This window comes from Nanorana parkeri, unplaced genomic scaffold (genome assembly GCF_000935625.1).
Source record: "Nanorana parkeri isolate BGI_ZX_2015 unplaced genomic scaffold, ASM93562v1 scaffold405, whole genome shotgun sequence".
NCBI lineage: Eukaryota > Metazoa > Chordata > Amphibia > Anura > Dicroglossidae > Nanorana > Nanorana parkeri.
In genome coordinates, this window is record NW_017306673.1 from 222,494 (window position 1) to 233,575 (window position 11,082).

Consider the following 11,082-nt stretch of genomic DNA (forward strand, 5'->3'; position numbering starts at 1 on the left):
CTGTGTGTGTGAGGGGAGCCCAGGGTTCAGGGCCAATGTGTGTGAGGGGAGCCCAGTGTGCATGGCCAATGTGTGTGTGTGAGGGGAGCCCAGTGTGCATGGCCAATGTGTGTGAGGGGAGTACAGTGTGTATGGGGAGCCCAGTGTGCATGGCCAATGTGTGTGAGGGTAGCCCAGTGTGTAAGGGGCTCAGTATGTGTAGGGGCGAGCTCAGCGTGCGTGGGGGGGAGCCCTGCGCGCATGGCCGGTGTGCGTGGGGGAAGCTCTGCGTGCATGGCTGTGTGCGTGCGTAGGGGGAGCTCTGCTCGCATGGCCGGTGTGCGTGCGTGGGGGAAGCTCTGCGGGCATGGCCGGGGTGGGGGGGGAGGTGTGCATGGCCAGTGTGGGGGAGCCCAGTGTGCATGGCCAGTGTGGGGGAGCCCAGTGTGCATGGCCAGTGTGGGGGAGCCCAGTGTGCATGGCCAGTGTGGGGGAGCCCAGTGTGCATGGCCAGTGTGGGGGAGCCCAGTGTGCATGGCCAGTGTGGGGGAGCCCAGTGTGCATGGCCAGTGTGGGGGAGCCCAGTGTGCATGGCCAGTGTGGGGGAGCCCAGTGTGCATGGCCAGTGTGGGGGAGCCCAGTGTGCATGGCCAGTGTGGGGGAGCCCAGTGTGCATGGCCAGTGTGGGGGAGCCCAGTGTGCATGGCCAGTGTGGGGGAGCCCAGTGTGCATGGCCAGTGTGGGGGAGCCCAGTGTGCATGGCCAGTGTGGGGGAGCCCAGTGTGCATGGCCAGTGTGGGGGAGCCCAGTGTGCATGGCCAGTGTGGGGGAGCCCAGTGTGCATGGCCAGTGTGGGGGAGCCCAGTGTGCATGGCCAGTGTGGGGGAGCCCAGTGTGCATGGCCAGTGTGGGGGAGCCCAGTGTGCATGGCCAGTGTGGGGGAGCCCAGTGTGCATGGCCAGTGTGGGGGAGCCCAGTGTGCATGGCCAGTGTGGGGGAGCCCAGTGTGCATGGCCAGTGTGGGGGAGCCCAGTGTGCATGGCCAGTGTGGGGGAGCCCAGTGTGCATGGCCAGTGTGGGGGAGCCCAGTGTGCATGGCCAGTGTGGGGGAGCCCAGTGTGCATGGCCAGTGTGGGGGAGCCCAGTGTGCATGGCCAGTGTGGGGGAGCCCAGTGTGCATGGCCAGTGTGGGGGAGCCCAGTGTGCATGGCCAGTGTGGGGGAGCCCAGTGTGCATGGCCAGTGTGGGGGAGCCCAGTGTGCATGGCCAGTGTGGGGGAGCCCAGTGTGCATGGCCAGTGTGGGGGAGCCCAGTGTGCATGGCCAGTGTGGGGGAGCCCAGTGTGCATGGCCAGTGTGGGGGAGCCCAGTGTGCATGGCCAGTGTGGGGGAGCCCAGTGTGCATGGCCAGTGTGGGGGAGCCCAGTGTGCATGGCCAGTGTGGGGGAGCCCAGTGTGCATGGCCAGTGTGGGGGAGCCCAGTGTGCATGGCCAGTGTGGGGGAGCCCAGTGTGCATGGCCAGTGTGGGGGAGCCCAGTGTGCATGGCCAGTGTGGGGGAGCCCAGTGTGCATGGCCAGTGTGGGGGAGCCCAGTGTGCATGGCCAGTGTGGGGGAGCCCAGTGTGCATGGCCAGTGTGGGGGAGCCCAGTGTGCATGGCCAGTGTGGGGGAGCCCAGTGTGCATGGCCAGTGTGGGGGAGCCCAGTGTGCATGGCCAGTGTGGGGGAGCCCAGTGTGCATGGCCAGTGTGGGGGAGCCCAGTGTGCATGGCCAGTGTGGGGGAGCCCAGTGTGCATGGCCAGTGTGGGGGAGCCCAGTGTGCATGGCCAGTGTGGGGGAGCCCAGTGTGCATGGCCAGTGTGGGGGAGCCCAGTGTGCATGGCCAGTGTGGGGGAGCCCAGTGTGCATGGCCAGTGTGGGGGAGCCCAGTGTGCATGGCCAGTGTGGGGGAGCCCAGTGTGCATGGCCAGTGTGGGGGAGCCCAGTGTGCATGGCCAGTGTGGGGGAGCCCAGTGTGCATGGCCAGTGTGGGGGAGCCCAGTGTGCATGGCCAGTGTGGGGGAGCCCAGTGTGCATGGCCAGTGTGGGGGAGCCCAGTGTGCATGGCCAGTGTGGGGGAGCCCAGTGTGCATGGCCAGTGTGGGGGAGCCCAGTGTGCATGGCCAGTGTGGGGGAGCCCAGTGTGCATGGCCAGTGTGGGGGAGCCCAGTGTGCATGGCCAGTGTGGGGGAGCCCAGTGTGCATGGCCAGTGTGGGGGAGCCCAGTGTGCATGGCCAGTGTGGGGGAGCCCAGTGTGCATGGCCAGTGTGGGGGAGCCCAGTGTGCATGGCCAGTGTGGGGGAGCCCAGTGTGCATGGCCAGTGTGGGGGAGCCCAGTGTGCATGGCCAGTGTGGGGGAGCCCAGTGTGCATGGCCAGTGTGGGGGAGCCCAGTGTGCATGGCCAGTGTGGGGGAGCCCAGTGTGCATGGCCAGTGTGGGGGAGCCCAGTGTGCATGGCCAGTGTGGGGGAGCCCAGTGTGCATGGCCAGTGTGGGGGAGCCCAGTGTGCATGGCCAGTGTGGGGGAGCCCAGTGTGCATGGCCAGTGTGGGGGAGCCCAGTGTGCATGGCCAGTGTGGGGGAGCCCAGTGTGCATGGCCAGTGTGGGGGAGCCCAGTGTGCATGGCCAGTGTGGGGGAGCCCAGTGTGCATGGCCAGTGTGGGGGAGCCCAGTGTGCATGGCCAGTGTGGGGGAGCCCAGTGTGCATGGCCAGTGTGGGGGAGCCCAGTGTGCATGGCCAGTGTGGGGGAGCCCAGTGTGCATGGCCAGTGTGGGGGAGCCCAGTGTGCATGGCCAGTGTGGGGGAGCCCAGTGTGCATGGCCAGTGTGGGGGAGCCCAGTGTGCATGGCCAGTGTGGGGGAGCCCAGTGTGCATGGCCAGTGTGGGGGAGCCCAGTGTGCATGGCCAGTGTGGGGGAGCCCAGTGTGCATGGCCAGTGTGGGGGAGCCCAGTGTGCATGGCCAGTGTGGGGGAGCCCAGTGTGCATGGCCAGTGTGGGGGAGCCCAGTGTGCATGGCCAGTGTGGGGGAGCCCAGTGTGCATGGCCAGTGTGGGGGAGCCCAGTGTGCATGGCCAGTGTGGGGGAGCCCAGTGTGCATGGCCAGTGTGGGGGAGCCCAGTGTGCATGGCCAGTGTGGGGGAGCCCAGTGTGCATGGCCAGTGTGGGGGAGCCCAGTGTGCATGGCCAGTGTGGGGGAGCCCAGTGTGCATGGCCAGTGTGGGGGAGCCCAGTGTGCATGGCCAGTGTGGGGGAGCCCAGTGTGCATGGCCAGTGTGGGGGAGCCCAGTGTGCATGGCCAGTGTGGGGGAGCCCAGTGTGCATGGCCAGTGTGGGGGAGCCCAGTGTGCATGGCCAGTGTGGGGGAGCCCAGTGTGCATGGCCAGTGTGGGGGAGCCCAGTGTGCATGGCCAGTGTGGGGGAGCCCAGTGTGCATGGCCAGTGTGGGGGAGCCCAGTGTGCATGGCCAGTGTGGGGGAGCCCAGTGTGCATGGCCAGTGTGGGGGAGCCCAGTGTGCATGGCCAGTGTGGGGGAGCCCAGTGTGCATGGCCAGTGTGGGGGAGCCCAGTGTGCATGGCCAGTGTGGGGGAGCCCAGTGTGCATGGCCAGTGTGGGGGAGCCCAGTGTGCATGGCCAGTGTGGGGGAGCCCAGTGTGCATGGCCAGTGTGGGGGAGCCCAGTGTGTGTGTTTTTTCAGGGGGGGAGGTGCATGACCAGCGTGGCTTATGAGGGACAGTATGGCAGTAGTACATGGGTGCTGTTGCATGTGGTGGATGCTGGTAATGCCGCGCCTGTCTGGTGTGACTTGTGGACAGTATAGGTTACTATGGGACTTGCTAGGAAAGTATGGTACCAGAGAACATATTGATACAACCAGCAGGTCGCGGCATGATGTGCTTTGAGGCGGGTGCCATCAGTGAATGGAGAATTTGGGATGCTGAGTCAGACTTTACGTGAAGTGTAATTGAGATAAAAGTCGGGGCTGAGATGGGAATACATTTTAATTGTAGGTCTATTTTAAAGCACCCAGTTGGAATTTGCATAAGCCAAGGCTGGACAAATCTCAGGAGCCAGGTCGCTAGTGCTCCTTAAAAATTCCAGCTGGGGGGCGAATATTGAGGTTTTCTCAAGTTGTCAATGGAGCTGGATCCTAAGAACAATCCTCTTGGCTCCTGAATATTGATTTGCCCACCCCTGACATAAGGGATATATATGCATAGATAGATGGACACACACAGACACACACTTGATTCTACTTTAGCACTTCTTGTTGGCTGACAATGGAAGCTCTGGCAGCGTGTTTTGCTGTTATTTTGTTCCCACAAGTTGAAACTAACAGACTTTTGTGTCCTGAGAACAATTTGCTGCAGTGACTGTGCAGAGATTTCTCGGCATGCTTGAATGACCCTGGGAACGTTTGCTGCTGCTGAGCACCTAATGCAGTTATAGAAGTTCCTGCACAGTTCCATTATGTGATGGTAATGGCGGCATGGTCGGTCTCAATCTGGCCATACAACTGTAATTATGTTGTTGTCTTGTGCATGCATTATTTTTGCAATTGCACCGCACTGGAACACGGCATTGCTGTACCACATGTTCCAGTGCAGGCGATCACACTGCGGGCAGGAGGCGTGTCTGCGGTGCCATTGAAATGTATGGCACTGCCACTCCCCTCCCACCCCAGAACGTGGGGAGGTTGTGATTATGCGATCACTGAGGTGAACGCACTGGATGGTGTGAACAAGCCTCTGGCCCTCTTTTGGGTCACAGGTGTAGATTTACTAATGTTCTCCTGTGACCTAATGTCAACCTCTCGTAGGCTACCGCCCTCTATATTCTGACAGCGCAGAGCCACGCTGCAGCCGGGAAGGATCGGGACATTGTCAGGATCTACCCCGCTACCTCACAGCTGGCTCTGCCTCTCTAGAGCCAGATGTGGCCGCCCCCTCCCCTGTCTGTCCTCCCAGTAAGTGCTGCTGGAACTGAGAGGTGAGGGTGGGGAGTGATGACAGTGACCGCTCTCCGCTGTGAGCTGAGCGATCAGCCGTTTGTGATCTATAGAGCTGCAGTATCACACATCAGCTCAAGGTGTTGGGAAGCGTGCATTTTACTCTCCCAATACTTCTCCTTTTAAGATGTCTCTTGACAAGATAGTATAAAGTAGGGCTGCTGTCAAAATACCCAGATGGTGCTGGCGGCTGATTGGCTGCAAACACTGGTTGGCCGAATATTTACCAGCTTGTTCCTTCGCTAAAAGTTGATTTAATGATTAACATCTGGCAATGGTTTAGGGCCACAACAGAGCAAATGTCCTGCTGAATCAGCTGAGTGCCATCCCATGTGTACTTTACTGCACTCTGAATAAACACATTTCAATGTGTGCATGGGAGAATTATCATTTTTTATGTAACACAAAACCCAATGTGGGCGGCCTTTTGTGAGTTGACCTTCAGAAAAACAATAAACTAGTAAGCTGGAGTGATGGACTAAGAAATTAACCCGCAGCAAAGTGATCAGCACAGGGCATTGTCAAACGCAGGTTTTGTGGTTGGTGTTAAATATTGGAAAATCTGATCATATTCCATGAAACAAGATGTGCGCCTCAAGCTGGCCACACAATAGTAGAATTCCACTGAAAAATGTGGGGGTCAAATTGATCGTTGTTAAACATAGTGACAAGAATTGAAGCGGGATGGAAAAGGTTCTCGAACAAACAAATATTGTGACACTGAATGCGGTTTTCATTCCTCATTCATTTCCAAAATCGAATGTTGATATAAAACCAAATTTGGAATGATGATCTTCAAGTCTCTGATGGCATTGCTAAATGTTCGGATGAGATTTTTGTTATGAATGTCCAAATGAAAATCTACCAGTGTATGGCCAGCTTAACACCTGATTTAGGATAGTGTTGTGACCATTCTGATCACCTTTGTACAGGTTACGTTGGGCACATTTTGTAACCAGTTGATTTCCCATTGCTGTTTTTGGAATGGTGCTGGGATAGTGGCTTTTTGTCTTTGCACCGATGGCCCTTGGTCTTGCCAGCACTGAAGGCGCCAGCTGTCTCTGACAACCAATATGCAGGGCTGCACATAGGAACTGAAACAATCCTCTCATGAGCTCCCGATGCTTCTACAGCTCAACAGAATGCTTCTGCATTGTTTACGTCAGGTGTGTAGTGATGTTGCAGCACTGCCTCTATATACAGAGGCTGGGACAGAGCTGCTATAGGTCTGTCCATCCAGCTTCTCCCAGCAGCAACAGATCACTGCTATAGTGATATATTGCTGGCTGACTGCAACCAGGAATCTTAAAAATATATATATAGCCGACCTGTGACAATGAGACTGTCACATATAGCCGACCTGTGACAATGAGACTGTCACAGGTCGGCTCAAAACACTGACCCCATAGTTCTCCTTTAAGTCCCCGTTTCACTGTAGAGCAAATTGTGGCAATCTGCTTGCATCACACAATTAATGGATTTTAAAACTTTGTAAGATGCGTGAATTGCTCGGGTGTGATGAGCACTTTTATGCAGTGCTTAGAATATGGCAGCCAAATTGCTGATATAGAAAGGGTAGAAGTTGGTACTATTTACAAAAATTAGGCTGGGTTCAGAATGAATGGAATGGCACTGAACTGCACTGTGTGTTATCACAGCCTGTGTTTGTGTGTCCATAAACTTTGATACATATACACAAAAAGTTGCACAAAGATACCCCAGGCTGCCACATCTACTTACAAGCTAGATAATTTAAGCCAATGTCTTTTGAACAATAGAAACGCACAAAAAAACGTTGTCTATATTTATGTACATTTTTTTTATTTTCCTCCCATAAGGACAATGATGATGCCACATTGTGCTCATCTGTGAGTTAAAGATGTGTTTTTTTTGTTAAAGGTTTAAAAAATTGAGGACTAAATCTTCACTGCATTGTCTTTGATTGAGGGTTACATGTAATTTCAGACGAAAAAAGGAAAAACAATTCTGGGAGCTGTATAAGTATAGTAAAAATTGCAATTTATGACATTAAATCACAGAAGGTAAGGGCTTAAACATGTTCCTAAGTATTTAGGGAGAGGACAATTTGAGAAGACGTAGCACACCATGACATGCCTAGTTTACCTGGACTCCTCCCTGAATCTGCACTTATGAGACTTTGGTGTTCTCCATGTAGATTATATGGTGGTTTGAGGTGAAAGGTAATTTACAACTGTAGGTATTTGTAGTTGGGCAGTAACCCTATAGAAGAGGTCTACAAACTGTTGGTGCATGTTTTGAGTTCCATTTGTTTAACATTTTATTATTTTGACTTCTGTTGTAGGGTATTTCACATTGGAGAGAGACCAATTTCTGAACAGGAACACAATGAGTAATCACCCTGCTGCACAATTAGAAATGTTCAACAGCTTGGAGAGTGAAGAAGATGTGAAGGTGAAGTCCTGCTCTACAAATACTGAAGTTTGCTCAAAGTCTTCACCATTCAATTGCCAAAGGGCGAGTAGTACTTCCGTACAAAGTCTTCATGACGGAATGGCAATGAAAATAGGAAGCTTGCAACAGGTAGACATGTCCGATAACCCAACATTAACTGTCAAAGAAGAACTTAATGACATTGAGTACTACCAGGAGCAGCCTGTGTCAAAAATGGAACTAAAATGTAGTATTTGTTCTGAAATGTTCCATTTTGTTTCAGAGCTGATGTTTCACGAACAGCTCCATAACGGCAACAGTCGCTTTGATTGCCAGCTGTGCGGTCGACAATTTCAGAGCTCTTCCAACCTGAAAGATCATTATAATGCCCACACAGGTGAACGACCTTATAAATGTGAGTTATGTGCCAAAGCTTTTACACAATCTTCCTCCTTATTGGCTCATAAACGTACTCATACAATAGAGAAACCATACAAGTGTGAGGTATGCGGACGACTATTTAAAGATGCTTCTAATTTTATAAAACATAGACGTCTTCATGGCGAAACACTAGAGCTGGCTCAAATGCAAGCAGGAGGGCTGCTCATGAACGAAAAGCCCTACGCCTGTACATACTGTGATAAAGCCTTTAAGCGTACTTCTGATTTGAAAGATCACGAGCGTGTCCACACTGGGGAAAGACCCTACCGTTGTAGAATCTGTCAGAAGTGTTTCACTCAGTCTTCAGTGTTGACTGGGCATATGCGCATACACACTGGGGAACGGCCATTTCACTGTAACGTATGTGGCAAAACCTTTAACAACTCTTCCAATTTTAAAAAGCACCAGCGTACCCATTCCATGAAGGACATCCTTGCAAAGGTCAAAGTAGAAAATAGTTTGTCTCCCCAAAAGCAGCCGCTTCAAAGTAAAAATGGTATGGCCTCTCCAAAGGGCATTGGAGCCATGCTGAGTAATAACCATCATCCGAAAACTTTCCCCAAAATGATGCTGGAGGATGACGACTGCAAATTTGTACTGGAAAAAGGCCCTATGGAAGTAAATGGGAAGAAAGCATTAAGTGTGGATGTCTTGCAGTCGTCGTGTGCTGGAATGACCAGCACCATGAAAGACAAAGATGCAGCATATTCCCAAATGCCAGAAACAAAGCCGAAAGCCGTGGTGCTCATTGAGGATGATGTAGTCATAGATTCAGACAGCTCCGTCTCGAATGTTGACACTGAAGCCAAAGGAAATGCATGTAAAGGTAACTTGGACAGATGCATCCAGCCAAAACTGACAAAAGCTGCAGAGTTTGGATATAACACTACTTCTTCATTTATAGTGGAAACAGTGCAACATGGCTCAAGAGAGCATGAGATATATGTGGAAATATCCGATGATAGCACTACTGATGATGATGATAATTATGACAATGATGTTGTTCCTCTTGCCAAGAGATCATTTCTGTGCCAGGATCAAGATCCCACCCATCGACCAGAAGTAAAATTAGAGTATGATAACTCTGTGGAAGAGGAGATTGGTTGTCACGAGGAACCTACACAGAATGTAATAAACTCTCAGAGTTTAAAGGGTGGGATTTGCAGTGTTACAGACCTAGAGGAATCCGAAGACATGCTTTTTGAAAGATCCATGCAATGTTGGGATTCCCAGATCGATGACTCTCTCGATGACCAAGATGACTTACAGTTTTTGGAGATGGACCCCAAACCATACATTTGTTTTGTATGCGATAAACGATTTAAAAGGGCTACGGATTTAAAGGAACATTTGCGGGTCCACACAGGGGAGCGACCTTTTGTGTGCCAAGTGTGCGGCAAGGGTTTCACCCAGTCCTCGGCCCTCTCTAGCCACCAACGCATCCACACTGGTGAAAAGCCGTTCCAGTGTGACATATGCTATAAAAGGTTTAATAATTCTTCCAACTTTTCTAAGCATAAGCGGGTTCACACAGGAGAACGCCCTCACAACTGTCCTCTCTGCGGAAAGAGCTTTCAGGAAAAGCGTCGAGTAAAGCGCCATATGAAATCTGTTCACCATGTCCAGGAGTGAGACGTTACACTGTTTACACACTTTACTGACTGTTCTCCAAAATGTATCATGCAGACAGTGCTGTATTATGAACTATTGTAGCAAGTTAGATAATTTTCTTATGGAAAAAGCTATAGCTTTAACAGCTACACTAAGCTTCACATTGTAACTGTAGGAAAATCTGCCTTTTCAACCAAGCTTTCCCATAAATTATTTTCGGAGTATAAATATTAGTTTTCGGTTTTCTGTAACTGCTATCATGGATATAATCTGAAAAATCTGATGCTTGTGTAAAGGTGAAGCATTTGCACAACATTCAGTAGAGGAGTTTTTCTTTCTGGAAACCGAAACCCCCTTATGAGATGTGAATACATTTTTAATTAAAGTAAAATTAGTGTCCAGTATATGCATGCCTCGAATCCGTAGATGAGACAGTTTTGGGGAAAAATGGTCATTTTAATGCACCCAACGTGTTCCTGTCCCATTTAAAGACTCCACATGTTAAAACTGATGAAACCGATTGTGTTGATATCCTATCGTTCAGTTTTCAATTTCAACTTGTTATAGTTGCAGGAATCTTACATATGTTTGCAGTACATCATTTTACAGTCATTGCTTACAGATGCCTTACCCATCTACAGAAACTGTATGCAGTATTCCACACACATGCTAGAAGTGTGTTTCTTACGAATGATATTTTAGGCAACCAAAGTTTCACATAAAGTGTTAGGAAAACTAGCACAGCTGCAGATGTTTTGTATGTGTGTTTTTTTTTTTTCGTTTTTTTTCCTGAGGGTTTTCTGGGGTGGGGTGGGGGAGGTCTGGGTAACTGGATCCAAGAACACTCATGTTTCAAAATGCTATGACTTTAATTTTTGTTTCTACTAAAAATAATGGGACTTAATAGTTATGCCTCAAGGGTAGCCCTATCTTTTTTTGTTAAAAAAAAAAAAAATAGTGAAGTTCTTACTGGTGACCAGTGGGCAAAAAACATTGGTAACATTGAATGCAATGGCTAATGTAGTTTCTGTACAGGAAATAATTCAGTTCATCATACATCATTGGTCAATAGTCACCTGGGTTATGTGCTTTATGAAATCCTATTAAGGAAAAGTGGCACCATTAAAAAAAAATATATATATTTATATATTTGACCTAATGTGCTCATTCAGATGGGCATGCACGCCTGTAAAGACCCATTCCAGGAAGGGACAGGTGCTGTGTGTAATTGCGCACAGCAGTCTCTTCTTTATGGGACCATGCGGCTATGTGCAATTGCACCCTGTCACCTGCACATCCATGAAGATCTGGGTGTCCGCACTTGTACACACAATGTCTGTGTCACTGGATGGGCAGGTTCAACTGTGTGTGTGTGTAATCGGGTGTAGCCATGTCCTCCCATAGGGAAGTCCATAATAGAAGTCACCAGCACTTGATATGTGCAAGAAGTAAAGCACTTTTTATTAATTGTCACATGCGTCATACAGCCAACGTTTCAGGGCCACGCAGGGTCCCTTTTGCTGGGCGACATAGTGACTGTCACTATGTCGCCCAGCAGAAGGGACCCTGCGTGGCCCTGAAACGTTGGCT

At 51.0% G+C, this 11,082-nt stretch overlaps 1 protein-coding gene across 1 annotated transcript in view; it reads left to right on the top strand.

The window, feature by feature from the left end:
• LOC108789536 (zinc finger protein 774-like) overlaps positions 1-9,951 on the top strand; it is an 11,045-nt gene extending 1,094 nt beyond the window's left edge. The window contains exon 2 of the mRNA XM_018559575.1: positions 7,352-9,951. Within this exon, the coding sequence (XP_018415077.1) occupies positions 7,396-9,513 (2,118 nt within the window). The 5' untranslated portion in view covers positions 7,352-7,395 and the 3' untranslated portion in view covers positions 9,514-9,951. The remainder of the gene's footprint in view (positions 1-7,351) is intronic.
• The last annotated feature ends 1,131 nt before the right edge of the window (positions 9,952-11,082 follow it).